We start from the raw sequence: 25,877 nt of genomic DNA, 5'->3' as shown, positions 1-25,877 counted from the left end.
AGGCCGCGCTTTTATGAAAGGCACATCACGTGAAAGGGGTCAACCAATAGGAAGGCATCCTTTTCCACGCCCGTTTGAGGTTGCCCCGGCGGCCCTGCTCTCCACGTGACCTATCGTCTTTTTCCCGTCTTTTTTTCTTTCTCGCTTTCCGTCTTTTTCCTTCTTCGCTCCAACAACAACAACGCCAGCAACGCCAGCTTCACCAACCTCCGTCACCTTCATCAACGCCATCTTCAAGTCTCGTCCAAGGACTTCCGTCTTCACCATGTCTGCCCCAGCTGCTTACAGTGACATTGCTAAGGCTGCCAATGATGTACGGCTTCCTCTTCCTCTGCGCGTTGCTTAAACGGCGCCCCTCCCCAAACTTCCCCCCAACAACTTCGCTCTCCACATCACTCTCGGAGTATGAGAGGCAGCACGCTAATCGCATATTCTACAGCTCCTGAACAAGGACTTCTACCACACCAACCCAGGTATGCAGAGATCTTTATCAATTGTTTCCGTTGCTGTGATGTCGTTGTCGTCGCTGGTGACGTTGTCCTTTTAAGCTTAAGCGCTGACCAACTCAATTGCACCACAGCCAGCCTCGAGGTCAAGTCCAAGGCCCCCAATGGCGTTACCTTCAATGTGAAGGGAAAATCTGCCCACGAGGGCTCCATTGCTGGATCCGTAAGTCTCGGGTATTCGGATATTTTTGTCTCGTTACAATTGCTAACCTTCCTTTGTCCTACATACAGCTTGAGGCCAAATACGTCGATGCTCCATCCGGTAAATAAATATACACCGATTTGCTGAAGCTAGCCAGTAGCCAATTGAACCCAAGCGACTGACTGCTACTAGGCCTCACTCTCACCCAGATGTGGACCACCGGAAACGCCCTCGACACCAAGCTCGAGCTCGACAACAACATCACCAAGGGCCTCAAGGCCGAGGTTCTCACACAGTACATCCCTTACTCCCAGTCTAAGGGTGCCAAGTTGAATCTCCACTTCAAGCAGCCAAACCTGCACACCCGTGCCTTCTTTGACCTCCTCAAGGGCCCAACTGCCAACTTCGACGCCGTCCTCGGCCACGAGGGCTTCCTCGTCGGTGCCGAGGGTGGTTATGACGTCCAGAAGGCCGCCATCACTAAGTACTCTGCTGCCGTCGCCTACTCTCTCCCAGAGTACTCTGCCGCCATCACTGCCTCCAACAACCTCTCTGTCTTCGCTGCCAGCTACTACCACCGCGTCAACGCCCAGGTCGAGGCTGGTGCCAAGGCCACCTGGGACTCCAAGTCCGGAAACACCGTTGGCCTTGAGGTTGCCAGCAAGTACAGACTTGACCCATCCTCCTTCGCCAAGGTATATATCTCCAACCTCAACTCTCCTGCCCCGAGACTATGCTTACCATCACGGCTATAGGCTAAGATCAACGACCGCGGTATCGCCGCCCTCGCCTACAACGTCCTCCTCCGCCCAGGTGTCACCCTCGGCCTCGGAGCTTCCTTCGATACCCAGAACCTTAACCAGGCCGCCCACAAGGTTGGCGCCAGCTTCACCTTCGAGGGTTAAATCAGTGCTATCCACCGTAGCACTACTTAACCTGTTAACCCATAACCTGCTAATAGGAACATACCGAATGCTTTGTCTTCTAGCGTTCCCCTGTACTATCTCAGAACTATGCGTTTCCTCTTGATATATTAAAGTTCTATAGCCAAATAAACTATTTGTCTTCACGTCTTAGTATTATATACAATTATGCTTGGCTCGCTTGTTTTATTACATATACCATTCACATATTATCTGGTCCTTGGTTCGCGTCTTTCTATGCACATGACTTTGAGATGAACTTGACGTATTTATTACATTTTTGGTTAAAGTCTTTTCCTGTCTAATACCATTTATATACATCCCCGTTATCGTCTGGTCTGGTGGCATTATTGTACAAAGTCAACCCGTCACATCGCTCCCATACTACTTTGTTCGAGATTCTTTCTGTCTCGCGGACAGCTCCTGCAGACCAGGTTCTTTCATCTTCATCCTCCCAAGGCCCGCACTCAGCATGGCCACAGCCAGAATCCCCGATATAACCAAAAATCTCATCGTCATGCTTCCCTCATCATATCCACCTCCAAACGAGTGTCCTTCCGCAGCTCGTTTCTTCTGCTCTTCCACGCTCCTAGCCCGTCTCGCTCGCCGTCTCATATCCTCATGCGACTGAGTCCGCCGATGAGACCTGGCATCAAAATGCGGAACATCAGAATGATGATACTCAGGATGCTCCTGCTGGTGCGGCCCAGCCTGATGCTCATGCGACTGTCTCTGGGTTGTCCCGTAACCACCATTCGCATAAAAGCTAGGCGGAGGCCCCTTAAAAGTTCCCCTGCGCTTACTTAGCCCTGATGCAGGGCGAGAGCCAAACTGTGACCCCCCTGCTGACGTTGACGCAGATGAGAAACTACCCGTTCCAGGCCGAGTGGTTGTACTCGAAGCAGAAGGAATACGAATGCTGTTCTCTCGGTCATATCGAGCGCGCTTCTTAGGATTAGCGAGGACATGGTAGGCCGATGATATAGAGGAGAATTTATCTGCTGCTCCTGGTTCCTTGTTTCTATCAGGATGATGGGCTAGGGAGAGAGCATAGAACTTTCTGCTCATTGCGCGCGAATAACGATAACAGTTAGTAGAATGTTGCAAATGCCGCATGACAGGAAGCCAATTGCATACTTTTTGATCTCATCTGTCGTTGCAGTGACTGGCACACCGAGTATGTCATAGTATGTTTGAGCTGCAGCGCGGAAAGCCGTGGAGGAGAAGGCGTTGCAGCCGTAGTAAGTGAGTCGTGTTATCGGAGCGCGGAAGAGGAAAGCCGGAGAATGTCGCAGCCACGGGGTATGGGAACAAAACGGCATTCCTTCATGTCTCGTGCCTGCTCTCCAGCTGCTGCGGCTGCTGTCGTCTCAACCCTTGGGTCGTTCTATATCCGTCCGCAGTCGATCTTCAGACGGGACGAAGTCGAGGAAACGAACTAGTTAGTTAGGTCAGGGCTGGCTCTGGAGGTTAACTAGTTACTTAACTAACGAACTAGCTTATCGCCGATAAGGTCACATGACCACTCTTAGTCGCCCGCGCCCGCAGTAACGACGGAGACAGCGAGGAAACGAACACACAAGCAGAGAGTCTCTACCGGAAGAGCGCGGCTTGGTTTCTCTCTTCTGTTTGCATTGTACAGGCCCGGCTCTTTTCTAAATCCCAGCGGAGTCACATACAGGGTTTCCAAGAACGAGCTTTTTGTTGTTCGCTAAAATATTTTTCCCAGCAACGGCAGAATGAACTAGTTAACTATACGAGAAACCTGTATAAAACCAACCCACTTCCCGCCCAAAGGAACAAAAACCCAACCATCCACCGATTTGAATACCTCGATTTGCTCCATAATGGCTGCTCAGGCTGCCCCGGAGCTCGCGAAGCTTGACTGTAAGTTATTGTTATTATTCTCCCTTTTTATGTCTCCCGTCATAGCCCTTGCAATGTGTGGGTAGCCATAGGGAATCTAACACAGAATCCTTTTTTAGTGAACAAGAATACCGGCTCTGTCGAGGCCAACGCTGTCTCAGCTGGTGGTTCAGAAAAAGAAGAGGCTGAGAATGAAGGGGATTCCGAGGATGACAGAGATGATGAGCAGGCGGGCGGCTCTGCCGAAGTAAATGGTCCGTTTTGACACTCGCGCCTGCATGGACCCTGCGGGAAAGCAATAGTGCTAACATCGATATTTAACTATAGCGGAGAAGAAGAAGAAAAAGAAGAGGCCGAAGAAGAAGAAGAAGACAGCCAAGGTTCAATCGAGCCCTCCTCGCATACCCTTGACCACTCTCTTTCCCAACAACAACTTCCCCGAAGGAGAAATCGTGGAGTATCTAAACGAAAATTCCTACCGTACCACAAACGAAGAGAAGCGACACCTTGATCGTATGAACAATGATTTCCTCACTGAATACCGCCAGGCTGCTGAGATCCACCGTCAGGTCCGTCAGTATGCCCAAAAGGAGCTGATCAAGCCTGGTGCCACCCTTACCGATATCGCGGAGGGTATCGAGGACGGAGTCCGCCACCTGACCGGCCACATGGGTTTGGAAGAGGGAGACAGCTTGGTTGCTGGAATGGGCTTCCCTACCGGATTGAACATCAACCACTGTGCAGCTCATTATTCTCCCAATGCCGGGAACAAGGTCGTTCTTCAACACGGTGATGTCATGAAGGTGGATTTTGGCGTCCACATCAATGGCAGAATCGTCGACAGTGCCTTCACCGTTGCATTTGATCCTGTTTTTGACCCTCTGCTTACCGCCGTCAAGGAGGCAACCAACACCGGAATCAAAGTATGTTTATGTTGACTCCCAATATATGCTGACTGAATCCTTGGCTAACGACGTAATTCAATTTAGGAAGCTGGTATTGATGTCCGCATGAGTGATATCGGCGCAGCGATCCAGGAAACGATGGAGAGTTACGAGCTCGAACTCAATGGAACATCCTATCCTATCAAGGCAATTCGTAACCTGAATGGCCACACAATCGGCCAGTATGAAATTCACGGTGGAGTCAACGGCAAGAGTGTCCCGATTGTCAAAGGTGGTGACCAGACCAAGATGGAAGAGGGTGAAACCTATGCTATCGAAACCTTTGGCAGTACCGGAAAGGGATATGTTAGAGATGATGTAAGTGGCTCCTTACACTATTTCATTATCAGTTCTCAGTTTGATATATTCGGTATACTAACCCAGTATAAACGAACAGATGGAAACATCTCACTACGCTAAAGTTCCAAATGCTCCAAGCGTGCCTCTTCGATTGTCTTCTGCGAAGAACTTGTATAGTCTTATTAACAAGAACTTCGGCACCCTACCTTTCTGCCGTCGATACCTTGATCGTCTCGGACAGGAAAAGTACCTTCTTGGGGTAGGTTGTATTCTTACAAAACATCTACTTACACCCACTAACATTCATATATAGTTGAACAACTTAGTCTCCTCTGGACTTGTCGATGCGTACCCTCCACTCTGTGATGTGAAGGGATCTTATACCGCCCAGTTCGAGCATGTAAGTCTTATTCCAGCCACAGTAGCTGCCAAATTTCCATATTCTCCTCTCACTAACCAAACTAACAGACTATCTTGCTCCGTCCAAATGTCAAAGAAGTCATCAGTCGTGGTGACGATTACTAAACCTATTTTAACTTACGGCCTCTCTTTTATGTTGAATGCACCACGAACCTCAAAGGGGATGAGGTATGCTACACTCATGCCCTATTTTGGCAAGGGCTTGTATGCTTTGCTTTTATTTGGCCTTCTTACGCAACTGCAATGGTAATGCTTGGGAATGGTAGTCCGGCGGCACTCGCAACTCATTAAAAAAAATTTAGCGCTCATTCCACTGTATATGTATTTCACAGCCAATCCTCATCCCAGACCACACAACCTTCCCAGTAACAAGTAATAGTACATATATACAGCATGCATAAATGTATATAAAGGAAGGATAAAGTAAGTTGAATTATGGCTTCAAGTCCAAACCTTCAAATGTTATGAAACAAGACATGCTGCACCGTACTCAGAACGAGGAGGGAAAGTCGGCATGCCCCGTTTTTGCGCCTATATAAGGAAGATAAACTGAAAACTCCCTACAAACCAAATGCACCGACTCCAAACCGCTCTAATTAATACAGACGGCCTCCAGCACCTCAAGGTCCCCGTGCCGTTTTCAAGACCAGTTTGAGCTGGTATTAGTTTGTCTGCGTCTCCTTGATGATGGTTGAAGGAGGGACGGTGTTCGTGTTGTGGTCGGGGTCCTGATTTCTTCCTTTTGCGGTGAGCCGGGAAGCAGTTGTTGTGATAACCGATGATTCAGTCGCGGCGTCTTGCCCGGTAATCCTGTGCTGCCGTTGCCCGACAGACCAGGATGAATATTCGGTGGCCTTCCACCATCCCGGCTCCCAGGACGGAGGTTTAGAGAACTATCGAGTCCGTTCTGACGGCGAGAAGACTCTCGGCCTTCGTAATATGGCTTTTGGGAAATTGGCCTAGTCACTTGAGGCGAAGCTGGCATGGAGTGGCTGGATATTAAGCTAGGTGGAGCAGCTGTAGAGGTGCTTCTTCGCCTTTGCCTTCGTTTTGACCCGTTCAAACTTGCATTATCGCTATCTTCGCTGTTCTTTACTAGTTGACCCGCGAGCTCTCTCACAAGGACACGAGAGTCTTTCTGCAGTTCTCGTATGGCATCAAGTAAACCGTAGCGACGAAGCAGGCCACATTGTTCCTGGCTGGAATCGCATATCGTAGATAGGATTCGCAGTAAGTTCACTCTAACGGATGGCTTAGTATGCTGTAGTTTTTGCCCAATGCGTTCAAACATATCGGGCCTGGCAAAGGTAGCTGCAATGGCGGGACTTAGCCGAAGCAACTTTTGCAAAGGCTCAAGGAGGTTCTCAAAGGCATTGGCTTTTGATATTGTCATGCATCGGATAATGGCTATAGTGAAGGAAGAATCTCCATGTTGGGTATCGAGGAGGTACTCTTCAACCTTGGCGGTTTCTTCTTGGAGCCTGATAATACTTATTAGTAAAAAAGGATAATTCTACAATTCAGACACGACCAGGAGCGCTCACCAAGTAAAAATAGCATCTAGAGTTGTGACCTGCCAGTATGGATCCGAGAGCAAGGAAATATAAAATGTCAACCCCTTATTGCGCCAAAGTTCGCGGCGCCCAACCTTGCCAGAATGCGCCATGTCACAGAGAATAGGAAGCGCAAACTCTTTCAATGGTCGTTCTGTTTTAACAATTTTTTGTAGTAAAGGTATTATGCCGTTCAAAGCAGCGTCTTCTTGCCTCGACTTGCTTAGACGGCACATATTATAGATAGTGTTTAGTATCTGATTTGATACTTCGCGGAAATGAGGCTTTTTCATTGTTGATCGGAGGAGTTCAGTTAGAACGTCAATAGCATTTGAGTTTTGGAGAGAATCAAGAGTTGTGGACAGCATGGAGAGGTTTTTAATAAATTTGAGCATCGTTATCTGAGGACTGGGTGACATTCTCTTCAATTCTTTCAATACACCTGAGAGAAGCGTCAACATCTGCCAGATATATATTTACTTGAGCTAATGAGCTGTACTTACGATGCAATACGGTTCTCTCTGCCACCATCTCTTTAACGTGGCTTTCGGCTTGTGAGAATATGAAGAAGATGTTAGAAATGCGAGCCTCGCAGACCTCTGCCATTTCACCCTCTTCCTCATCGAGTACTCTGCTCAAGACGAGGGACAAGGGATCCAAGACCGAGTTTCGAGACAGTATGCGACAGAAGTCATTCTTTGGAGTTGATCCCTATACAATTCAATTAGTCACTGATAAGCCGGTTCAAATGAATAATCTAAATCCTAATACGTACCTGCAACTCAAACACACTCCATATGCCATTGACACCGATTAGCACAAGCTCTCTTTCATCCTCATAATCATCCTCGAGGAATTCGACAAGGACATTCAGTCCACCAGCACTGACGAACATTTGCAATGTCAGAGTTGATGTCTGGTACATCTGCTGGACAAATGCCGCCGCCTCAAGACGGATTTCCCTTGGGTATTTCTTCGAAGCAAACTTGTTGATAATCGGAATGCCACCAACGAAACACAGATTTTCCTGAATCTCGTAATCGTTGTAGATGATCTGTTACCAATCACATTAGTAACACATCGATAGGGGTGAGGAAGGCGTTGTATAACGTACAGCATTGACTATTTTCAATAAGTTGGAAATTACATCCCGGCGCCTGCAGGTGTCTAAAATTTCTAGAATAGGAAGCATTCCGTGAGCACTCATGATGACAGACTTGGTTTCCGGCATATCTGAAAATATAGTCATCTAAAAGAAGTTTAGTAAGCACATTGTTGAAAAAAAAAAAAAAAAAAAAAAAAACCAAAGCAGGCAGGGGTGACATACCAATTGCTCTGAGATATCCACTAGAACTTCGTCGTCCTGTGAGGTTTTCAAAGAGCTAACAAGTCCCTCCACCTGATTGCGTAGCCGTGCATATTTATCTCGTGCAATGTTAGCTTCCAAGTCGAGTTCGTCTAGGCCTTCCTCTAGCTGAGCAAAGGGATCATCCTCATCATCAATGTCTCCCAGCCATGAGTTTGTTGATAGTTTCGAATTGAGCATCAAGGCGCTACGATCTGAGCCCTCCTCACTCTCCAGTTTGACAAGGGTATTTTCATTGTCACCCAGAATATCAGAGAAGTCCTCGTCTGCCTCATCCTCGGCATACATTTCTATCTCAATAGCTGATCGAGATCGAGCAAATTCTGACCTCTTTCTCCGACGTACGCTTGGTTTTACGGGGGTGTTTTCATCGCCCGAGAAGATCTCTTGGCCCATTACAGGTTGTGTATGGGCTGCACTTTCATCTTGTCCGATGCCCTAGAGACCATTAGGTTAGCATTAATTGTTTATTTTAAAAGAGGGCAACCAATTGGTTCTTACCGGCATGGCAGATAATTTACTTTCCAGCACTTCATCATTTGCTTCAATGAGATCTGAATAATCTTCGACGGAGCTCTCTTCGTAGAAATTCGCTGGTCGTTGACGAATTGGTTTTGCCGCTCCTGAAGTCGATGATATAATCGGCCCTCTCCTAAACGCAGAAACCGGGTATTGTCTATGTCTTCTGCGCGGGCTGCGTGGTGGCATAACTTCGTCATCAAAAGACCTTCGAGAACGTGGCCGAATAGTCTGCAAGGGGTCGGGTTCGTCATTATTCATGGCATCGTTAATCTGGCCGTCATTGTCTATACCGGGGTTATCTGTCTGGCAGAGCTCCGTTATGCCTTCAAGAGATGCAAAGGCTTTCAATTTTTCAGGAGATAGCATTCCGTCGAAATTATCTTGTGGTTTGAGGTGTGGCAGGTGAAGCGCACCGGGAGAGATGGCAGAGGCAAAGTCATCGTCCCAATTATCATCGTTGGTGTTCTCTGGGGAGCGATACTTTTCTGCAGCATTCATGTTTAATAGAGACGAGGTGTCTCGGTTTGGTATAGTTAGAGGGTTAAGTTCCTTTTGTGTTGAGATAGGGCTACTCCCTATTCCTGGTTGCGGGTGCTGGGAGGGCTTGCGAATGGCATTTGAATTAGGGGACCGAAGTGCTTCGTTCCACTCCTGAACGCTCCTGACTGCCTCTTCGTACTCTGTTGATTTCTTGGGGACAACGGAGTCACATCGACGAACATTCACTATCCATGGGTGTTTGAGCAATTTCCTGGCAGACACCCGTAGATTCGGGTCCTTCTGAAAGCACTGCATCAGGAAGTCCCGTACGGCCTAGTTTAGGTTATTAGCAGCTATCATCATAGTAGGACACCAAGGCCAGAATCAAAGATAAATAAAGGAAACTCACAGGAGAAGCGCCTTGGGGCAGCGGGGGGTGGTCGTCATTGACAATGCGGAATAAGGCCTGCATGGGTTGGAATTTATAGTACGGCGGCTTCCCTTCAAGCAGTTCTATAACAGTTGAGCCCAAACTCCATATATCCGAAGCTGTTGTAGCACCGGATAGTTCAATAACCTCGGGAGCCATCCAGTACGGTGTTCCGACGACGCTGGACTCATGAAGACCCGTAGTTCGGCTGGCGACACCAAAATCCGCAAGCTTCACTAGGCCCTGCTTTGTAGTCAGGATGTTTGCGCCCTTTATGTCCCTGTGTATGACACCTTGTTCGTGCAGATATAGCAATCCGTGGAGGACCTGAGACATATATAGCCCAACCAAGTTCTCAGGGAACCGGCCGAAGTTCTTGGAGATCGAATGCAGCGAGCCGTTTTCGCAGTACCTATCAGACGTGTTAGATATATATTCTGAGACAGACAGACAGACAAACAGAAGGGTAGAGATAAGAAAGATACATACTCTAATATGATGTTTAGGGTTTCGGCAGACTTTACAAAGCCATGGTACTTGACGATATTTGGATGCTATGACGGGTAAGCATATTAGGAGCCGTGGATTTGATGTCGGGTTCCTGATCCAAGGGGGGGGGATCTTTAGCCGGCCCGCAACTTACATCTAGATTCTTCAACAGGTCTATTTCTTGCTGCAGAGGGTAACGTATTAGATCGAAACCGAGCTATGTGTAGATATATGCGTGTGTCCGCTCAATGGGCCACTTACCATGATAACCCTCAGCTCACTCTTTGGCAGATCCGCCAGCCGTATCTGCTTGACGGCAACAGTCTCGCCGGTGCCCCAATTCAGGGCTCTGTAGACAGACCCGAAGGCACCTTTGCCCAGGCAGTCCCCTAATTGCTATTGCAGAGGCACATTAGCCATTCCATCCATTCACTGTCTGTCAACTCCCGCCCCTCCTCTCTCTTTCTCTCTCTCTCTCCCTCGCTCACGGCAAGATAAAGAAGACATACAAAGTCAGTGAGTTCCGCCACGTCTTTGGCCGAGGACTTGATCTGCCGGTCCCTGTCCCTGTCCCGGTCCCTTTCCCTCTCCCGGTCCTTCTTGGGCGGGCTGGAGTCAGCTCTCGACATCCTCCTGGTAGGGGTATTTGAGGTGCGGGTGGCGCTGGCGTCTCCATTATCCTGTTGCTCGCGCTCGCGGGGTCGGGACACCACCATCGTTCGGCCAGTGCGTGCAGTGCGTGTCTGCGTGTCTGCGTCTGTTTGCTAGCGGGGGAGCAGCCGTGCTATGCCTGCGTCTGCTCGCGGGGAGGCAGCGGACTTGCGGTGTATGGGGAGAAGAAGGGGATGTTTGTAGTAGTGGCGACGGCTGTGGTCTGGTCATGTCAGTCGGGGACGCGGACGGCGAGCCAGCGGGAGTTACAGCATTCGATGGTGGAGTCGATGAGCCCGTCGATGTCTCTCTGTCGCTGCGTCTCTCTGTGCGCTTCCGCCTGTGTCTGCGTCTGTGTCTGTGTCTGCGTCTGTGGCTGCGGCTGCGTCTGCGGGACGGCGTTGGCGATGGCGGCGGACGACACGAAAGCGATGCAGGGAGTAACTAGGTTAGTTAGCAGAAGCGAGCAGGGGGCGGAGGGAGCTGTCAGTCGTCGGCCTGTCAGTCAGGTCAGCAAACAGGGAGCGTCCTCGCGGCCTGCAGCGATGTTTTCTCCAGCATGCGAGTGCTCCTCCTTTGCTTTGCTTTTTTTTTTTTTGGCCCTCGTTTCGTTGCGTCTCTGAGGAAGAAGAAATTTAAGGGTGAGCGATGACGCACTTTGGGGGGGGGGGGCGTCTTTTGGCGCTTCTATCAGGGCGTTGCTTATCAGACAGAGAGAGAGAGAGAAGAAGAAGAAGGAGGAGGAGGAGAGAGAGAAACGGCTACAGCTCGCTACATCGTAAGTCTACAGCCATTAGAGGCAGAGGGAGTCTACTGCGCTAGAGGACGCACCCCCTGGTCGTCTCGCTGCTGTACGACCTCGGGTAAATGCTAAGGAGAGACAAGTCTGGGGGGAAAAGGGGGATGGATAGAGCTGTTTGTAGATCTATAGAAAACCGGATTGCCCGTGGGATTATCCCAAAGTCTAGTACAAAGAAGTGTATATGTATGTGCATGAATTAGTATTATACAGAGGCGGCGGTGCGAGCCACAGCGGTGTCTGCTGCTGTTGCTGCTTCTGCTTCTTCTGCTTCGGCAGCGGTTGTCTGGCGGAGCAGACGCAAGATATCAGAGACAAGATAGAGACTGCCGGCAATGACGACAGGGTTGTCGGCGGCGGTGAGGTGTGCCCACTGCAGTGCCTTGGGGATGTCGTGTCCAAACTGAGTGGTTGTGCCACGGCTGCTGCCGGTGGTGATAGACCTGGCCGTTGCGAGCAGTTCGGCGGTGGGCACACTTCTGACCCAGGGCATGCCGTCCACAGGGCCGAACTGAACGGCTGCCACGTTGTCCCCCGGCCTGAGCAAGCTGCCAAACAGCTCTGGTAGGTCTTTACCCTGAGACGCGGCGATCACCCAGGTGATGTTTGCCTCCGGGCGGCGCAGGGTCTGGTCCACGTAGGAGGCCAGCACTTTGGCCGACTGCGGGTTGTGCGCACCGTCCAGCAGCACAGGAGAGTCACGGCGAGGTATGAGGGGCCAGAGATCGACGAGCTGCAGCCTGCCGGCGCGCGGGTTGAGAGGGAGAAACGGGAGCAGATCGGTGGGCTTCAGGTTTGCCCGCAGCCGCGGCAGAGCATGTTCCAAGGCAGCAACTGCGCACGAAATGTTCGACCGTTGGTGTGGCTGGGCCGCCAGGTCGTGGAATCGCTGCCGGAGCTGCGGGTAGGCAGAGACGATGCTGTCCGGCTCGACAAAGGTGGCCGTCGTGTTGGCCCTGCTCGCGTGGTGCCTGATCACGCTCTTGACCTGCTCCTCGTTGGTCCCGTCAACGACACACGGCACCCCAGGCTTCATGATCCCGGCCTTCTCAGCGGCAATTTCAGCCAGCGTGCTGCCCAGGATGGCCTGGTGGTCGAGCCCGATGTTGGCTATCACCGAGACGAGCACGCTCTCGCTCGTCAGTATGTTCGTAGAGTCCAGCCGGCCGCCCATCCCGACCTCGACAACGCCCACGTCGACGTCTTCCTGCCGAAAGATCTCAAAGGCCGTTGCCGTCAGCAGCTCGAACTCCGTGGCGCCGATTCCCAGGCTGGCGTCCCGCCTCTTGACCTGCTCCTCGACATGGCGGAAGAGCGACTCCTGCACCGCGCGCTCGTTGATGGTGATGCAGTCCCAGCGGTCGACCAGGTGCGGTGAGGTGAACGAGCCGCAGCGAAGCCCGCCGGCCGTCAACAGCGACGACAGGTAGCCAGCTATCGATCCTTTGCCATTGGTGCCGGCGACGTGGATGGCCTTCCAGGCGAGCGAGCTGGCCGGCACCAGGCGGGATATGCGGGCAAGGCCAAGGTCAATCATTCAGCCAGTGCCCATGCTAGAACCTGTTTCTGCGTCTCGCTCTCCGTGCGTGTATCGTCTCTCGTCGCCCAGCTCGGTCGTTAAACGGCGAATCCCAAGTGTTTCTTCCGTCTTTTCGTGTCTTTTTTTTTTTGGTGCTTTCGAAGTCGTTTTTCGGATGTTTTTTTCTTCTTCCCTTTTCGGATGAGGCTCTTGGTCACGTGAAGTGTTATTTTCAACTTCGAGGAAAAAAAGCGACGTCGAAGAAGAAGAAAAGCAGAAGAAAAGCAGAAGAAGAAAAGCAGAAGAAGAGAAGAAGAAGAAGACAGAGATAGTCATCTTGTCATCGTGTCATCTTGCAGTCATCTTGCAGCGTCTTGCAGCGTCTTGCAGCGTCTTGCTGTCCCGCCCGGCCTCGACCGTCTCTACGCCTCCGCAGCGTTTCAGGGTCTCGCTCACCCACCCCCGGCCAGGCGGCCGCATCGTCTTTTATTCTTCAGCTTCGGCTGCATATACGGAGTCCTAAGCGATATCGAACTGCTCCAAGTGTTCCTCTGCTGCCGCTGCCGCTGCTGGGCTCCGTGTTTTGCCTTCGACTAGTCTCGCGTGGCTATAATTGGCTGTGGCTGAGATTCTTCGTTGTCTCGCGCGTTTCATCCTCGTAAATCGATCGATCGACAAAACCACCGCCAGTTCAGCTTCACTCGCCGCCTGCCTCGACCCTCGACCCTCGACCCTCGACCTGGTCCCAGTCATAATTCATCTCGTCTGCTGGCTTGCATCTCGAGATTCACCTTCGTTTTCCCCTGTTCTGCCCTTGTTATCCCCTCCCATAATCATAATACTCGCCGTTGCTGTGCAATCATGGGCATCCCGTAAGTTGTTTACCACAGCCATCGAGCACCAACATAACAGTCCTCCTCCCCCAGGACCGCGTCTAGATACACTAACATCGGACCGACAGGCTTGACTACACTCCTCCTGCATCTCGCTCGCGTCCGAGTGCCGGGTCGGGCGTTCGCGTCTCTGCAGAGGCCGGTTCTAAACCGCCAACCGACCCAACCGCAGCTGCTCGCTCCTCGATTCGACGCAGCCCGCACCCGCACCCACAGTCCAGCAGAAGACTCAGCAGGTTGCAGACCAGTCGCCGCACTACTACTACTGTCCGCGACCTGAGGGACCGGCCTCTGATCTTCGATCCTGTCACCCGGACCATCGACCGAGATCGCAGCAGTGACCGGGAGCTGCCACTCCCTCGCATCGCCAGAAACCCGGTGGTAGACCATACCACGGGCAGCCTAGACAGCGCAGAGGCGCCGGCAGGCCTCAGTCGTCGCGAGATAGGCCGTCGGCTACTGCGCGATAGCGTTAACTATGCCTCTCCCGGCCGACGCATGAGGATCCCCAGAGACCTGCATGGCCAGGACATACTCCCTCTGGCGGCCCCCAACTCTCTTCGGGGCCGCCCGTCATATTCCCCCCGGTTTGCACCAGCTCATCCCGACGAGGACGCCAGTCTCGCTAACATCGCCGAGGCCGAGGATTCCTCTACCACGGAGGGAACCATGGATGCGAGTATGCCTCTCCTGCGTCGCGTAGGACACCGCTCTGTAGCCACTGCACGGAACTCACCTTCAGCCATACCCGCTCCCTCCTTTTCCCAGGCCGAATCTGTCATGTCTGCGGACGATGAAGTGCCCGATGTATCAGATACTTGGGCTAGGCTGCTCAACACCATCCCTCTGGACAACAATCTCCCCAGCGCAGATTCCTCTTTCACCTCCGCCACCGCGTCAGCCTCCGCTTCTGGCTCTGGTGGTTCACGGTCGTCTACTGCAGCACCTACCTCTCTCACTCCCAGTTCGTCTTTTGGCTCCTCTGTCTCCGCACGAATGCATATAATGTTTGACCCGTTCCCCTCCTTCCCTGCAAACTGCGATTATATCTCTTCCTCCGACAACTCAGACACAGAGACAGAAGACCACGACCTAGAACGGCATCGGGGCTACAGCCGGCAAAGTCAACCCCGAAGTCAATCGCAGTCTCAATCGCAGACGCCAACGCAGACACAGAACCCTGCACAACCCCAGTCCGAGAGCAATACACCCACCGATAGTTCCGCTCCCACTGCTTCTTCCTTCACACTCGAGAATGAAGCAGCGGGCCTACAACTACTCCACGACACCCTCAACCTTCTGAGCAGACGGGATGACATCCCCGATGAATGGTGGGCGACCGCCGGCCTCACACGCATCATTAATCGCGAACTGAACCGTGAATTAAGTCGTGATCAAAATGCCGAGTGACCGCGTGTTCTCTCCTCTTTGTTGGAAGAGCTGGCCTCTTCAACTTGTTACCTGCGACTTTCACGCATTATGACTCTTTACTCTTCTTAGATATGACGGCCATATATATATATATATATTACTGTGTAGCCATATCTTATTGTTTTTCTGTTTTTCTATTTTTCCCTCTACAACAAAATGGCGCCGTATTTTATGTTGGTTTCCAGGGAGGCGATGTCAGATTTATTGTCAGTTTTACTCTTTACAACCGCGTCTCTACGTTAATATCAGTCACATCGAACCCACGACCTGTCCACGAATACTGCGAATACTGCCTTGGGCAAGGATACCCTAAAGGACGGGAAGAAGCACGAAGTTTTTGTCCGTTCCCGCGGCGCTGTTTAAGCTTAAATCCTGCTTTCTACGAAGCTCCACTTCCGCCTAGTTATATATTATTCAAAATCCCCCGAACAGCAGCACAACGACCAAGTTTAAGACGACTATTGATTAGAAAAGCCTGATCATGCCCCTGTTTTGTATGTAATATCTCCGGCATGCTCTATATAATATCCAGATAGCACGCACCTTGGGTCTTATCCTCTAATAGAGTAAGTAAGTATAGTAAGCGCCTGCTCTGCACTTTTCATAGTACAAAATTTCCCCTAGTCTGAACCGATATATTCCGTTGCCTCAGAAAATAAAAAGACAGATATATATCTAATAGCCATCCTAGTACTAAAAAGACGAGAGCAGCGGCAAGCAATTAAGCAATTGCTCCTCTCCGGGCTGGATGTAGACTCCGTCTTCCAAGAGGATCCTGCTCCGGCAGAAGCCAGGTTGACCTAGGGCAGGGAACATCCCGGGCACCGTGGGGCGGTTCTCACAGCTACCTTGATGTTAACCCCGTATTCCCACCTTGTTTTGTCTTGTTTTGTCTTGATCTTGCCTTGATCTTGCCTTGAAATCTGCTCTTGATGATAGACGGCGGGTTTGGACTGACTAGCCGCTTACGTAACCTCAGCGGGCATCCAGCAGCATCCAGGGCTCAGCCTCCGCCAGGGCGAGAGAGACGACAATATCAATCACTGCTACTTGCTACATCCCGTCACTGCTGGCGGCCGACAGAGTGCTCTGAACCAGCGGATACATAGGCTGAAAACCATGGACGACCAGGTCGAGCGCCTGGCCCAGAAAGTATGGGGTATGCGGCCTGCCTATATATCAACCTAGTTAACTATGTACGTGCGGGCAGGGTGCTTTTAACTCACATACAAATTTCTTCTCGTAGGGGCCTTCCAATCGACGGAGCCGACAGCGCGCTACATGGTGGGCATCAGCGGCATCCCCGGCTCGGGCAAGACCTCGCTGGCAACGGCCGTCGTCCACCGGCTCAACGCGATGAGCCCGTCTCCCGTGGCTGCCTGCATCGCCATGGACGGCTACCACCTCACACGAGCCCAGCTGTCAGCCATGCCCGACCCGGTGCTCGCCTTTGCCCGCCGCGGGGCAGCGTTCACCTTCGATCCCACCAACCTGATAGCGCTGATCAACTCGCTCCGCAGCCCGCTGACCACGAGCTCGCCGACGCTCTACGCGCCCAGCTTCGACCACGCCGTCAAGGACCCCGTCGAGAACGACATCCCCATCCCTCCCACGGCGCGGATACTGCTGTTCGAGGGCAACTACCTAGCTCTCGACAAGAAGCCGTGGAGCGATGCCGCCGCGCTGCTGGACGAGCTGTGGTTCGTGGAGGTGGACTTTGAGGTTGCCAGGCAGCGGCTGGTCAAGCGGCATGTCCGTGCCGGCATTGCAAAGGACGAGGAGGAGGCCGACAGGAGGGCGCGCGAGAACGACCTGGTCAACGGGCAGGAGATTGTAGATAACCGTCTGCCCGTGGCCGAGATCATAACCAGCAGGGAGGACGCGCAGTGGAAGACCCCTTAGCTACTTCGCTAGTTGCAGTCAGGTAGTACAACGCATGTGCTTTCGACTCTCTCCTCCCTCGTCCATGACGTCTAGACAACCCTCGAGATGCCCCTTTGCGGCCCCTTGCGGCCCCCTTCGCAGCCTTGGGCCAACCAGCGCCAGCGCCCTGCCCGGCGACGGGTAAATGTTCCATGGTCCAGCCAGCCCCGGTGGCAAGGAGAGGTCAGCAAGTAACGTGTTTGGGATGCCCTGGACGGCTTGGCAGGGCCGTCTTCTTTTTCATCCTTTTCTTCTTCGTCTTCCAGTCTTCTTCTTCTTCCGCATCGTCAGCCACAGCCGGCCTTGCTTGCTCTCCTTTCACTGTTCTTTCAACCAACTTCGCTCGCTCGTTATTCCTCAGTAGCCCGGCCTACCACGCTCATTACACACCGTCTGTCGCTTCAATCTCACGCTCGACGCACCCGCTGTCTCCTTTTTTTTTTTATTCCCCGTCTCCTGACCTGACTCCGATCAACCGCCGTCATGTTGGCCAGATCTGTCCTTGCTTTCCTCTTCCTCGCTCTCTGCAGCGTTGTCGCGGCCTTGCCTCCTGCGTGTCTGCTCGAGGTGGTCAGGTATGTAGTTTCTCTGCCCAGTGTGGATGGGTGAGGGTGGTCGAGATGCAGGGCTAACCAGGCCGTTCGTTCAATAGCGCCAACGGACATCCCGGTGACTTCGACACCCTCTGCGGTTCTGGCAGTGATGGCGTCCAGAAGGAGATTGCCCAGAAATGCGGGAGCAACACCAAGGAAGCCCTGCAATCCTACAAGCAGTCTTGCGGTGAGGCCGGATTCAAGATCAGTATGTGCATTCCCCAACGTCATCCCACAACGTCCCCCCCCCTCTGCAGTGTCCGAAGAGAACTAACAAAGAAAAAAAAAAAAATATCCAGCTCTCATTCATGCCAACACTACTTCTTCCTCGTCGCCGTCTCAGACTTCCTCCATCTCCGGCTCCGGCTCCATGACCACTGGCTCGGGAACTGCTCCTACCTCCGGCTCCGGCTCCCGCCCCAGCTCTGGCTCTGGCTCCAAGCCCAGCTCCGGCATGGGATCGTCTCCCACCAGCACCTCGCCTCCATACACCGAGTCCAACGTCGGCTCGCTCCAGAAGGCCGACTCGGTGTTCATCGCCCTTGTTTTTGCCATTGTCGGAGCCCTTGCCATGTAGAGCGCTGTCGTTCGGTCTTTGCTGCCCAGCCAATACTTCTTGCATCGCATCTTGTATCTCCCCTTTTTGTATTGCTTCCACTATCCACTATGCAGCGGCACCAAATATACATAGTGTACAATAGCAAATTAGAAGCATCGTGACGTGCGCCGTGTGCGTCGTTTTGTACATTTCTCATTCCTTGCTGTATAATCTTGTCTCTTATTACTGCGTCTCTTATCTCGAGAGTCCACTCTGAGATCGATCTCCATCTCTCTTTTCCCCTTTTCTTTTCATCCTCTTAAATCTATATATGTCGTCATATAAAACAAGTCTTAAAACTATCTAAAAACAGCATCAATCATTAATAATAATAATAATAATAATAATAATAATAATAATAATAATAATATTAATAATAATAATAATTAATTGCTAAAAAAAAGAAAAAAAAAAAGAAAGCGCGTTTGATATCATCACGTGACCACGCCCTCTTTCCACTCTTTTTCTGCCTCTCCTCACCGCGTCCCAAAAGAAGAAAGACGCGTCGCTTTCTATAAATTGGAAATTTCTCGCGCCGCGAAAAGTTGAAGTCGCGAACTCTTCTTCGACTGCAAAAAAAAAACACCAGCAACAACGCCAGCGAGATAGTAAAAGACCAGCATCAGCATCACCAGCCTCAGCAGCCATCCTGTCCGCCTCTGCTCGTCGTCTGCTGGCTCAGAGAAGGCAGTCCCTGCACCACCGAAGGAGCATCGTCGACCGGAACACGCAGCATTCACGTACTGCTCTGTTCCCCCGCCGCCGGCATAGACCCTAGAGCACTGCCTGCAAGATGTTCGTCTACAAGAGAGGTACGTCTCCCCAGACCCTTGCAGGGCCGTTATTTGGCTGCAGATGTGTGCTAACATGGTACTAGACGGCCGCAAGGAGCGTGTGCAGTTCGACAAGATCACTGCCCGCGTCTCGAGACTGTGCTATGGCCTTGACCCCGAACATGTCGACGCAGCTGCCATCACACAGAGAGTCATCTCCGGTGTTTACCAGGGAGTTACCACAGTCGAACTCGACAACCTGGTACGTCTCTTGTCTCTTCCCGTCCCCGTATCTATTACACCGAAGTTGTGGCAAAGTAACTGACGGGAGTCTCACAGGCCGCCGAAACTGCTGCATACATGACCGTGACCCATCCAGACTATGCCATTCTTGCTGCAAGAATAGCAGTGTCGAACCTCCACAAACAAACCAAGAAGCAATTCTCGTCCGTCATAGAGGATCTCTATCACTATGTCAACCCAAAGAACGGCCGGCCAGCTCCCATGATATCTGAGAAGACTCGGGAGATCGTCATGAAACATGCTGAAGAACTCAACTCGGCTATTGTGTACGACCGTGACTTTAACTACCAGTACTTCGGCTTCAAGACGCTTGAAAGGTCATACCTCCTACGAACCAACGGCAAGGTTGCCGAGCGGCCACAGCACATGATAATGCGAGTTGCCGTGGGTATCCACGGTGAGGACGTTGAGAAAGTAATTGAAACCTACAATCTCATGTCCCAGAAATACTTCACCCACGCCTCTCCCACTCTCTTCAATGCCGGAACCCCGCAACCGCAAATGGCTTCCTGCTTCCTGATTGACATGAAGGAGGACAGTATCGAAGGTATCTACGACACACTGAAGACCTGTGCTTTGATCTCAAAGACTGCCGGAGGTATCGGTCTTAACGTCCACCGTATCCGTGCCACCGGATCCTACATTGCTGGAACCAACGGCTCCTCCAACGGAATCGTCCCCATGCTCCGTGTGTTCAACAACACTGCCAGATATGTCGACCAGGGCGGCAACAAGCGTCCAGGTGCCTTTGCTATCTACCTGGAGCCATGGCACGCCGATATCTTTGAGTTCCTTGACCTCCGCAAGAACCATGGAAAGGAAGAAGTCCGTGCCCGTGATCTCTTCCTGGCCTTGTGGACTCCTGATCTGTTCATGAAGCGAGTTGAAAAGAATGGCGATTGGACCCTATTCTGCCCCAATGAGGCTCCTGGCTTGGCTGATGTCTACGGAGAAGAATTTGAGGCTTTGTATGAAAAGTTAGTTGTTCTCTCCGCACCTTTCAGTCAGATCTACTCAATACGACTCCGCTAACCCCCATTTCTAGATACGAGAAGGAAGGTCGAGGCCGGACAACCATCAAGGCCCAGAAGCTGTGGTACGCCATTCTTGAGGCCCAGACGGAGACTGGAAACCCCTTTATGCTTTACAAGGATTCCTGCAACCGAAAGAGCAACCAGAAGAACCTTGGTACCATCCGTAGCTCTAATCTCTGCACTGAGATTGTTGAATATACCGCCCCAGATGAGGTTGCAGTTTGCAACTTGGCATCCATCGCCCTTCCTACCTTTGTGGATGCTGTTCGCGGGGAATACGATTTTGGCAAACTCCATGAAGTTACTCAGGTCGTTGTCAGAAACTTGAACAGAATCATAGACGGGAACCACTACCCTGTTGAAGAGGCACGACGAAGCAATTTCCGTCATCGTCCCATTGCCGTCGGCGTCCAGGGCCTTGCTGATGCTTTCCTCGCTCTTCGACTGCCCTTCGACTCGCCCGAAGCCAAACTTTTGAACACCCAAATCTTCGAGACCCTTTACCATGCTGCGTTGACCGCATCGTGTGAGCTTGCCAAGGTTGATGGTCCATACTCCTCCTATGAAGGCTCTCCTGTTTCTCAGGGTATCCTTCAATACGATATGTGGAACGTAACGCCAACCGACCTCTGGGACTGGGATGGTCTTAAAGCTGAGATCTCCAAGCACGGTGTTCGTAACAGTTTACTACTTGCGCCCATGCCAACTGCCAGCACCAGTCAGATTCTTGGCTTCAACGAGTGCTTCGAGCCTTACACCTCCAACATCTACTCACGTCGTGTACTTGCTGGCGAGTTCCAAGTCGTCAACCCATGGCTTCTCAAAGACCTAGTCGACCTCGGCCTGTGGTCCGACAATATGAAGAATCGTATCATCGCCGACGGTGGCTCCATTCAAAACATCCCTAATATCCCAGCAGATATCAAGGCTCTGTACAAGACCGTGTGGGAAATTTCTCAACGTACTATTGTTCAGATGGCCGCTGATCGAGGTGCCTTCATTGACCAGTCCCAATCCCTCAACATCCACTTGAAAGAGCCTACCATGGGAAAAATCACCAGTATGCACTTCGCCGGCTGGAAGCTAGGTCTCAAGACCGGCATGTACTATCTCCGTACCATGGCTGCATCTGCTCCAATTCAATTCACAGTAGACCAAGAGCAACTCAAGGTTGTTGACACCAACGTTGCCCGCACAAATGCAGCTATGAGAAAACGTGTTGGCGCTGCTAGCCCAGGAGCCTCTTATTCCGCCGTTCCTCGTCCCATGTATGATGGAACACAGCAGGCAGTTTCAACTCCTGTATCCAAAAAGACTACGCCAGATGAAGAATCTAGACCTACCCCGATGCCAAGCTCTAAGGCTGCTTCTGAAGATAAGTCAGCGGAGAAAGCGGGCGAGGCGGAGTCGAAGGATGAAAAAGGCGATGCCCAGACAGAGGCAGACATTTACTCGCAAAAAGTTCTTGCCTGTAAGTTATCACCAACATTATTAGACTGGCCCTTTCAGCATGGAAACTAACTATTTCTTAGGCAGCATTGAGAACAAAGAAGAGTGCGTGATGTGCAGCGGCTAGGCGTCCAACTAAACTATACAACTCCTCTACAAAGTTGTATGCTACGTGCTATACATACCCTCCATATTCTTAACCAACCTCGCCATTTCCATTCCCCCTTTGCATGGTTTCTCAGTTTCATGTTGCCTACGAGTCAGATGGATAAGTTAATGTCAAATATAATGTTTTTCCTTTTTCCTTTCTTTTTTTACCATATTTATATTTCAATTGGATTATATTTCTTGCATATCTCGGTTCTTATTCTCTATGACTGTCATAAGTGTATTTACATAGTATCTAGAATGACCAGCTTGCCAGTTATTATGATATTAAATAAAAGAGGCTATCAAAGCAACCTGGTGGTCATACTGCACACCATGCTACCTAGACATAGGTATGGACACGCATGGCATATACGCACATGACAGAAGCAAAAAATCTGACTATAAACTCCCCAATGACCAGCTTATACAAAAAGGATGCAGGGTATATACATATAGCAATGCCAGAAAGGAAAGGGGGATCCGACTGCTGGGGTAAGAAAAAGAAACTCGTGAAATAGCATGTATGCAAAAATGCGCCGCGCTAAATGCCGATTGCGATCATCTGATATCCTTATACACCTCTCCTGAACGGTAATAATAGTAATCCGAGCTTTGTCGTGCATTTACCCTGTCTAGCTCGACTGAAGGAGAGGACGGGCCCGGCGGCCATCTCCTCTCGGATTTGGAGCTCCTATCCCACCTGCCCGACGACCGGCTCGGTTCGCAGGATGCCCTGTCCGAAGTTGGGGATCTCAAAGATGCGTGCCACGATGACAAGCTATGCATTAGACCACCACTGCGGTAATGGCCTTTTGCACGTTTCGGTGCTTGTGTGGGCGACGTCGGTATGTGCGCCGACGAGCGATCCTGCGACTTCTGAACGACGCGTGCAATTGTTTCTTGAGAAGGAAATATTGATTCCGGGACCGCGAATCCCTCTCCACGATCGTTCTGGGTAGGATGGAATGCCACGCTAGTGCCCCTAGCCCGGTGGTTTTTCAACGTGGGGTCGGTATGTCTCTTTGCAGGGGCGAAGGTGTTTAGATATATCGGGAAGATCAAGCAAGCGGTGAATAAGACGGCAGGAACTATAAAGGAAAACTGGACTCCTCGGCTGTTGGCGACGGCTCGCTGGACGCAAGTGAACACTGCACCGCCGGAGACTGCAGCTGTTAAAAAGGCAGAAGCTGTTTTGGTATGATGGCCCATGCCACGGAGGGCGATGGCGAAGGTGAGGCCGTAGATGCCACTTCCGAAGAAGTATGTGCCCAAAGCCCCGATCATGGCAAGTCGTCCGTGTATGGTTACAGCCGCTATCGCACATCCAATGAGGCCGAGATAAAGTATCGAAAGAATAACGCGCGGTTTCGCAACTAATTGTAGAGCAACAGTTGCAAACCGTCCAACGGCGAAGAGCGCAAAGCCAAGTGCCTGTGACTCGAACGGCGTGACATTTCTGAAAGAGAAAAGAAAAAGTGAAGATGTTAGAATATAGCCATGGCAGTGTAAGTTATGTTCAGAAGACTTACTTGATTCTGGTCCGCCTGGCAAGCTTCCTGAAGTGTACGTTGATGCCCTCTGAACCGCCGACGAAGAGGAACTGGGCAAAAACGGCCAACCCCAAAGTAACCCAGACGACACGAATATCATAAATCTTGGCAGAGTTGGCCATTTGGCGCTGGCGTGCGAGGTCTGCGAGCTGATTATCATTTGCTTCGGGCAGAGAGAGATAATGCATCGCTATGGCTAAGATGATATGAAGGAGAGCCATGGCAAAGTAGGCCCACTTCATCTGTACAAGGTCATGGGCGTCGATCGTTCTTAGAGAAAATGCCTTCTTGGCCAATATGGAAGATATCACACTGCCAATTGACTGGAAGCCGAGGGCGATGTTAAGGCGCATTTCAGCATATTCCTGCGGTCCACACAGCGCGAGGAAGGGATGAGACGTCGTCTGGACAATAGCCATGCCAGCACCGGTGACAACGTTTGAAAAGACGTATGTTTCAAATGAAGTAAGCACTGCAGAAGTCCACGAAATTAGAATGCCGCAGGCATATAGACACAGTCCAACAATAAAGGTGAGTTTGAAGGTAGTCTTCTTTAGTAGATAGCCAGCTACTGCCGGTCCGATGAGGTAGCCGGCAAAGTATGCGGCATGTAGGCCGATGGCTTTAGCGTAGGTTGCCTTTGCTTCAATTAAAAAGCGGAAATTGACAGTATTGAGCAGGCCGTACCCGAACCCCCAGAGAAAGCGTAAGAAGATTATCGCTGTCAAAAAGGGCAGTGCCTCCTTGTTGGTGAGTTCCAGCATGCTTTTTGTCCTCTTCGGCTTGACAGCGCCTCTGTCATGGAAGCTGTCTTGGCTTAGATGGTGAGAATGGCATCTCTTAGACCTAGACTCTCTGCAACTAGCCTGGACATCCACATCACTGTATCCTGAATCAGGACTACATGACCGCCTATTTTCATCGAAGACGAGAGATGGAGATGTCACGGAGTCCCGTCGGTCGAATGGCCGCCTCATAGGCGCTTTCTCCTTGATGTCTCTGCGCGACGCAAACCGGTGGGATTTCCCGGAGAATTTGGCAAACAGCCGGCTGGCCAACTGTTTCAACATGGGGACACAGGTACAGATGATACCAACATTTACCTCAACAGCTGACCACATGAATGATTCCGATGCATGCCCTACAGTCATCAATGTGACATAGATTGTTAGTTGTCTAGGACCATCGGAAAGGAAGAAGAGATGCAGATGTTGTAAGACCTACAGGGAAACTCATTCTCGTCTACGCCGTCCCACTCGACAGCCTCCTTGGCCTGGACCTGGGCGATGTGTGCATGCTGCAGCATTGCAGTGCGTATGAGGGTAATGGTGGTGAATATCGCACCGGCAGTGAACATGAGCGCAACAGCAGTCTTGTGGCTGAAAGGCACCGTCATCTGCGAAAGGACGGGTAGAGGTAGTACAAGGATAGCGAAGTCTGTCACAACGTTAAGGGGGACAGATGCTAGATTGAGGTCAACGAAGTTGGTGCACACCGATTCATTTGCAGCCGGGTAAGTGTACGCCGAGCGGATGGGCTTGCAGCGGAAGACGTTGAGAAGCAGCAGAGCCAGGCCGGCGGCGTTGACCACAAAGAGAGTTGCATAGGTAGCCAACCGAAAGGCGCGGGTTTTGGGTATGCTCTCGACATAGTACAGCAAAACCGACGTCTTAATCAACATCAAAGTAGGATTCTGTTATATAATGAAATATAAAAGAAGGACCCAGGTTAGCGGTTGAGGAGGCTGAGAATCCCGGGATGTCGGGACATGGTAATTAATGAGAAACAGCACATACGTAGAGGACCGAGAATGCATATAACCCCTTCTTCAGCAGGGACCGTAGATCCGGTGGGATGAAGTCCACCTTGATGCCAAACCCTTTGTAGGTCCCATAGAGAATGGAAAATGACAGGCCAAATGCGGTTATCTGGGCGTTGTTAGCAATTGCGATTTCACGACCGAGTTACCGACTTACCCATGCCAGCACAATCATATAATCACGAATCTTCACGGCCTGCCGCAGATACAGTCGAGAAGCCAATCGAAGCACCACCGAGCAAGCGGACAGCACCACCACGACCAGTGTCACGGTGAACATGGCCACCCCGTGGCCATGGTCCGACTCATGATCTAGTTCCATGGCCATTCTCTGCTCACCGTAGTAGCAGCCTCACTATCGATCCCATCCATGCATCAAAACCAGCGAAGAGTGAAGGAAATAGAAGGTCGAACGATTGAAGGGACTGAGAGAAAGATAGAGAGAAAGATA

The 25,877-nt window shown here is 51.2% G+C and overlaps 11 protein-coding genes across 11 annotated transcripts; 6 read left to right on the top strand and 5 right to left on the bottom strand.

Annotated features, from left to right (window-relative positions):
- Positions 1–39: 39 nt before the first annotated feature.
- On the bottom strand, positions 40–267 carry TRV_05434 (uncharacterized protein; the record flags this gene model as incomplete). The annotated part of the gene is made up of 1 exon (XM_003020422.1): positions 40–267. One exon carries the CDS (start codon positions 265–267, stop codon positions 40–42), a length of 228 nt encoding a protein of 75 aa, XP_003020468.1.
- A 138-nt stretch (positions 268–405) lies between these two features.
- Positions 406–1,553, top strand: TRV_05433 (uncharacterized protein; the record flags this gene model as incomplete). The annotated part of the gene is made up of 4 exons (XM_003020421.1): positions 406–669; positions 738–768; positions 841–1,343; positions 1,404–1,553. The coding sequence occupies 4 exons, from the start codon at positions 406–408 to the stop codon at positions 1,551–1,553; spliced, it is 948 nt and encodes a 315-aa protein (XP_003020467.1).
- Positions 1,554–1,955: 402 nt separating this feature from the next.
- On the bottom strand, positions 1,956–2,639 carry TRV_05432 (DnaJ domain protein; the record flags this gene model as incomplete). The annotated part of the gene is made up of 1 exon (XM_003020420.1): positions 1,956–2,639. The coding sequence occupies one exon, from the start codon at positions 2,637–2,639 to the stop codon at positions 1,956–1,958; it is 684 nt and encodes a 227-aa protein (XP_003020466.1).
- Positions 2,640–3,418: 779 nt separating this feature from the next.
- On the top strand, positions 3,419–5,351 carry TRV_05431 (methionine aminopeptidase, type II, putative; the record flags this gene model as incomplete). The annotated part of the gene is made up of 6 exons (XM_003020419.1): positions 3,419–3,458; positions 3,557–3,691; positions 3,765–4,360; positions 4,427–4,699; positions 4,779–4,940; positions 4,995–5,351. The coding sequence occupies 6 exons, from the start codon at positions 3,419–3,421 to the stop codon at positions 5,349–5,351; spliced, it is 1,563 nt and encodes a 520-aa protein (XP_003020465.1).
- Positions 5,352–5,741: 390 nt separating this feature from the next.
- Positions 5,742–10,657, bottom strand: TRV_05430 (uncharacterized protein; the record flags this gene model as incomplete). The annotated part of the gene is made up of 11 exons (XM_003020418.1): positions 5,742–6,582; positions 6,646–7,096; positions 7,158–7,365; positions 7,430–7,708; positions 7,769–7,903; positions 7,982–8,458; positions 8,522–9,355; positions 9,432–9,864; positions 9,942–10,006; positions 10,203–10,290; positions 10,353–10,657. 11 exons carry the CDS (start codon positions 10,655–10,657, stop codon positions 5,742–5,744), a joined length of 4,116 nt encoding a protein of 1,371 aa, XP_003020464.1.
- Positions 10,658–11,596: 939 nt separating this feature from the next.
- On the bottom strand, positions 11,597–12,928 carry TRV_05429 (uncharacterized protein; the record flags this gene model as incomplete). Its single annotated transcript, XM_003020417.1, has 1 exon — positions 11,597–12,928. One exon carries the CDS (start codon positions 12,926–12,928, stop codon positions 11,597–11,599), a length of 1,332 nt encoding a protein of 443 aa, XP_003020463.1.
- A 1,373-nt stretch (positions 12,929–14,301) lies between these two features.
- TRV_05428 (uncharacterized protein) lies at positions 14,302–15,213 on the top strand (the record flags this gene model as incomplete). Its single annotated transcript, XM_003020416.1, has 1 exon — positions 14,302–15,213. The coding sequence occupies one exon, from the start codon at positions 14,302–14,304 to the stop codon at positions 15,211–15,213; it is 912 nt and encodes a 303-aa protein (XP_003020462.1).
- A 1,302-nt stretch (positions 15,214–16,515) lies between these two features.
- Positions 16,516–17,136, top strand: TRV_05427 (phosphoribulokinase/uridine kinase family protein; the record flags this gene model as incomplete). Its single annotated transcript, XM_003020415.1, has 1 exon — positions 16,516–17,136. One exon carries the CDS (start codon positions 16,516–16,518, stop codon positions 17,134–17,136), a length of 621 nt encoding a protein of 206 aa, XP_003020461.1.
- A 504-nt stretch (positions 17,137–17,640) lies between these two features.
- TRV_05426 (GPI anchored cell wall protein, putative) lies at positions 17,641–18,327 on the top strand (the record flags this gene model as incomplete). Its single annotated transcript, XM_003020414.1, has 3 exons — positions 17,641–17,732; positions 17,810–17,958; positions 18,050–18,327. The coding sequence occupies 3 exons, from the start codon at positions 17,641–17,643 to the stop codon at positions 18,325–18,327; spliced, it is 519 nt and encodes a 172-aa protein (XP_003020460.1).
- An 888-nt stretch (positions 18,328–19,215) lies between these two features.
- Positions 19,216–21,979, top strand: TRV_05425 (uncharacterized protein; the record flags this gene model as incomplete). Its single annotated transcript, XM_003020413.1, has 3 exons — positions 19,216–19,383; positions 19,461–20,401; positions 20,470–21,979. The coding sequence occupies 3 exons, from the start codon at positions 19,216–19,218 to the stop codon at positions 21,977–21,979; spliced, it is 2,619 nt and encodes an 872-aa protein (XP_003020459.1).
- Positions 21,980–22,615: 636 nt separating this feature from the next.
- TRV_05424 (integral membrane protein PTH11-like, putative) lies at positions 22,616–25,754 on the bottom strand (the record flags this gene model as incomplete). The annotated part of the gene is made up of 5 exons (XM_003020412.1): positions 22,616–23,513; positions 23,587–24,748; positions 24,832–25,300; positions 25,404–25,535; positions 25,584–25,754. The coding sequence occupies 5 exons, from the start codon at positions 25,752–25,754 to the stop codon at positions 22,616–22,618; spliced, it is 2,832 nt and encodes a 943-aa protein (XP_003020458.1).
- Positions 25,755–25,877: the final 123 nt, after the last annotated feature.

The sequence above is a fragment of the Trichophyton verrucosum genome, assembly GCF_000151505.1.
Source record: "Trichophyton verrucosum HKI 0517 chromosome Unknown contig00416_1.f1.exp, whole genome shotgun sequence".
Classification (NCBI taxonomy): Eukaryota; Fungi; Ascomycota; class Eurotiomycetes; order Onygenales; family Arthrodermataceae; genus Trichophyton; species Trichophyton verrucosum.
This window is presented reverse-complemented; position numbering and strand designations above follow the sequence as displayed.